General features: G+C 31.1%; 1 protein-coding gene across 7 annotated transcripts in view; it reads right to left on the reverse strand.

The window, feature by feature from the left end:
• Window positions 1–6: 6 nt before the first annotated feature.
• The window catches only part of LOC106464625 (ras-related protein Rab-30-like), a 22,834-nt gene continuing 17,772 nt past the window's right edge, over window positions 7–5,068 (reverse strand). For all 7 annotated transcript variants that reach the window (XM_022392352.1, XM_022392354.1, XM_013924780.2 and 4 more), the window contains 2 exons: window positions 4,273–4,456; window positions 7–2,119 (listed from right to left, as the gene is read on the reverse strand). In XM_022392352.1, coding sequence (XP_022248060.1) covers window positions 1,866–2,119; window positions 4,273–4,456 — 438 coding nt within the window. In that variant the 3' untranslated portion in view covers window positions 7–1,865. The remainder of the gene's footprint in view (window positions 2,120–4,272; window positions 4,457–5,068) is intronic.

Here is a 5,068-nt window from a genome sequence, read left to right on the forward strand (position 1 = left end):
CATTTAACCTATGTCGTCTCAAGTAGTACCAGGAAATATTGATCCATTTAACCTATGTCGTCTCAAGTAGTACCAGGAAATATTGATCCATTTAACCTATGTCGTCTCAAGTAGTACCAGGAAGTATCAATCCATTTAAACTATGTCATCTCAAGTGGTACCAGGGAATATTGATACATTTGAACTATGTCATCTCAAGTAGTACCAGGAAATATTGATCCATTTAAAATATGTCATCTCAAGTTGTACCAGGAAATACTGATCCATTTACACTATGTCATCTTAAGTGGTACCAGGAAATATCAATCCATTTAAACTATGTCATCTCAAGTGGTACCAGGAAATATCAATCCATTTAAACTATGTCATATCAAGTAGTACCAGAAAATATTGATACATTTAAACTATGTCATCTCAAGTGGTACCAGGAAATACTGATCTATTAAAACTATGTCGTCTCAAGTAGTACCAGGAAATATCGATCCATTTAAACTATGTTGTCTCAAGTGGTACCAGGAAATACCAATCCATTTAAACTATGTTATCTCAAGCATCTCCAAGTTTGAAAATCTTTTTTTTTTACATACAAGTAGATAAATAAAAATATATGTTACTGAAATATTTCTGCTTATACATAATTTGACACAGGCTAATACTGTACGAAGAGCTTTAACTAAGTAGTCAAAAATTGAAAAAACAAAAAACAGTTCACTTGTGTTTAATGAAAGCTGTATAATTCAAGAAGTATTTGTAAATAATATTTGAAACAACCTTTTAGCAGAATTAATGTACAAAATGAAGCGATGAAAATACATAGTTTCTAAGAGGAATGTAAGTGATGTCGGCATTTCCCTCAATAGAAACACACTATATTCAATGAAGAATTACCTAAGTTTTTAACTTTCACCTACAAAAGTATAATAGACAATAACTTTTAAGATCTTGAGACGTTTTGTACACACTAATATTTGATGATGTTAACAGAGACACAACAGTAAAAAATAACAATGCTAAAAGACTTAGATTTAAACAATTAAGAAGAAAATTTCAATTATAAAAATATCAAAAAGGAAGGAAATACAATAACTAAAGTTGTACTCATTTCATTGTAATACTGAACAAAGAATGTGGAAAAAAAAATCAACACCTCAAATATCTGATTACAGAACCAGAATGATCTGGTAAAGAAAAAAATAAATATTTATTCTTAGTGAAAAACCTTTAACTACAACATCAAGAAAATTCAGTAAAGCACTTATGTATTCAACTTTACTTTGATACAATTCAAATGTAAACAACTGTTCATATTACGAACAAATATGATGGTAATTTTGTAAGTATAACATAACTGTTTATTTGTGTCAACGTCTTTTAGAAAAATTGACTCATTTTTTTTTGTTTTCCCCAACAAACATTTTTGGATTCATTAATTATCACTAAGCTCTACAATTTTAACATATATTTTATAACCGAGCTTCTGCTACGTTTAAACCAAAACTGGCAAAATCGAATTGCAAAAAATAAATAAAAAATTAACACGATACTACACTTTGTATCAAAATATATCCGTCAAATACTGGTATAAGAAGCTTTACATAGTATTGTATTCTAACAATGCTACAACCTCATCTATATGGTGTACAGAGAAGGGTCTTGCATTTTTTTTAAATATTTCTTTACGAGTGATAAATATAAAATCAGTAGTTTAAATTAGTTTGTCTCCCAAATTTTTACTGATGAAAGCATTACTAGGAACATTTAACCTTCTATTCATATGAATACTTGGTTATCTTTATTTACAATTGCCTACTAGACAGTTTATATAAATCTTTATCAACATCCAAAACAGTTCTTATCATACATTCTCATGAAAACTTACAACAGTGATGTTCTGTCTTTTCCTTTTTCTCTCCAAATGATTGAATCAGTTCAGAATTATTGAACTGACCTCTGGTGGCTTTCGCCTCTTCAGTTAGTCGAGCTGCAACTTCTAGAAAGAGTTTTTCTACGTTGTCAGAATCTTTGGCTGATGTTTCAATGAAATACATATTGTGAGCTTTTGCAAATTCTTTTCCAATTTGGTTTGGGACTTCTCTGTCTTTTCTATCCATTTTATTTCCTGAAATTGTTAATGAAAAAAAAAGATTCAATATTACGCACTTTAACTTCACGGCTACTGTTTTATCTTAAACCTGGAAATGCTTTCATTTCGTTAGACGTCTAGGTCGACGTTATGAATCTGGTTTTGAGCATTTATTTTAATGGCATGATCATTATTTAGCCTGTTTCAACATATTTTATTCACACTTGTTCAGGGATAAGAATAGGTTAGGATAAAGTTAACGGAAAGCACAGCTGTGTCTAGAATGAGCACAATTGTTCGGATGGAGGGTAGAAAATGTTGTGCATTTTAAGTTTTAATATTTAGAAATTCATGCAGAATTAATATTTCAAGTTATTTATTGTCAGATTTGCATTGATTTCAGGAATGGTCAATAGCATATCCAAAAAACAGCACGAAACTGGTGATTGAAGAGAAATTCTCATCCCTGCAATGGTCTAACTTTTAAGACACTTTACTTGACTATTTATGAGTTAACGCTTTTGAAAATGTTTCCTGTAACTAATTCTATCTTTTGTTCTTAAATTATTTTCTTCGTGTTAAGATCAAAAATATTATTACCTGTTGCAATATTTTGCTGGATACATTTAGACGAACTATTCCCATTCTATGTTATTACTTTACATCAAGACTGCTCGGTAAAATCTTCTTGACATCAAGAAGATTGATAGAAAGTTAAGAATCATTATTTCTGTTAGCCATCTGTCACTGACCACTAAACAAGCATATGAAACCAAGAACAAAATAACTTTGCTCACCTGTAAAGAAATCCAAAGAAAAACACATTTGCAGATGTATCAAGTTTTATGAAGAAACTCGCTTATTTCTGACTTGCCAAAATAATGACGTGGTATTTAGAACCACATATAGGGCCAAAAACATGGCAGTTTTTGACAGTTAAAATCCTGTATGGTGCCACAAAAAAAAAAGAGAAGAAAAATTATGGTCTGCCTCACCATTTGACAATCTAAGAAAAAAAGAAATATTTCTGATATTTTGAAACTTGTCAAGTCGTGAAAATAAAAAAAGAGACCGATGTAGATAAGATACAACTCACTGAAGATCCACCAGTCTATGAAGTAGAACACATTTTTTTCATTTATCTAAATTATACCACAATGGACAAATTTCAGGTCTAGCTTTCAAACCCCATAAATCCTGCGTGGATTACTGACTTTAAAAGTCCCATTTTACTGAAGAATATAGAAAAAAAAAGATATTGGCTGCAACTTTATGTAATAGTTGAAGCGTCAAAACTGAAAAATTTAGTAATGAGCACTAAATGTATTAAAATTTTTTATATTTAGTTTGGCATTTTTCTACAAGTATCTTATTCTAATACATCAGGTGGGAATCAATTTCTAATACATACATTACTGGGAATTAATTTTGAATATATCTATGCCTTACTAGGCCTATAAAAAGCTAAACTTTACTTTGTTAATTAATAGTGTTTTAGTTTCTGTGAAGTTGTTCTAATGGCAGCTTAATCGTAAAGAAACATTTTCACTTCTGTTGATATTAATCTGGAGCCTGATTTATCCCCTCCCCAACTGGCTCTGACTGGACTTTTTGTGAAAAACGATCTCATTGTCCATGAGATAAAAGGATGAAACATCTAAATAAACCTGAAGAGATAAACCAATTCCTACAAATTGCTCAGAAATAAGTAACTAGATACTACAGAAAAGCAAAAAAACCAACTAAGGTACAGAAAAGTCATACTGATGCCACCATCAACTTTTTTTTTAGCAGAGCCTTAATATGCTTTAATGTAAGATCACACAGTATAGAGAGAATAAACCGCTCATTTGAATAAGAGCAACCAATAGCAACCAGGCAAGAGAGCCGAACGAAATTAGCTGTAATGTATAAAACTAAAATTTTAAGATTAGTGACGGAGAGAGAAAAAGACAACTAAGACAAGATGTGTGAGCAACCAAAACCTATAAAAACCATCTGGAAGGATGGTGCAAGATAAAATCATGAAGAACTTTGGGAGAAAAGTTATATATATATTAAGTGGGGATTAAGTGACAGAGAAAATTAGAAACTATTAAATCCAGCAAATTCACACACTTTAGCATTAGTGAATTATCTGCACCTATAACAAAAATGTAAGAGAAATAAAATTCAACGAATGTACTCACCTACTAATGCTCTAAGTACTTTAGGATTTGCAAACTGCTCTATTTCTTTTAACCACATGTGTAGACAATCAAATGTTGACTGTGACGAGATCTCGTAAACTAAAATCAGAGCATGAGCGCTGCGGTAATAGCTCTGGGTGATGGAACGAAACCTTTCTTGACCTGCTGTGTCCCATATTTGAAGCTAAAAGTACAAGGAAATATACATAAACAGACGATCTCGGTATAATAGTTGGATCTGAACCACAAATATATATATTTGTGCAACTTCTCCGAAAGAGGAATACACGTTATTACTTACCTTATCATAAAGATTTTCTTCCAATAAACTTTTATAATAAAAATGATGATTTTCATTTTGTTTAATTTGTACGTTTCTTTACAAGTAATTCACATATAACAATGTGTATCATCCTGAATTCACTAAAAACTAGTCAGTAAATTATACCTGTATTAGCTAATATATTGTTACGTCTCTGTGTTCGTTTGTTAATTTTCCATAGACATTCTTTCCGATAAATTTCAGTGATACAAGTCTGTTCTTAAATAAAACTAGTTTATTCTTTCTCAACTCAACTTTGTAATACACTTAATTTCCACAGTCACTTTAACTTAAACATACGCTATAATTCACAAAGATCCACACACTTTACTTACGGTCACTATCTCGCTCGACTCAATTGTCCGTCTCTGTCTGTCTGCAATTCTATTCTGATTAATTGATTTCGCTTTATCTGGCGCACTTATATACAAGAATAGAGGGTGCATAGAAAAGACCAGAGTTGCCACAAACACA

Source organism: Limulus polyphemus, unplaced genomic scaffold, assembly GCF_000517525.1.
Source record: "Limulus polyphemus unplaced genomic scaffold, Limulus_polyphemus-2.1.2 Scaffold1702, whole genome shotgun sequence".
Classification (NCBI taxonomy): Eukaryota; Metazoa; Arthropoda; class Merostomata; order Xiphosura; family Limulidae; genus Limulus; species Limulus polyphemus.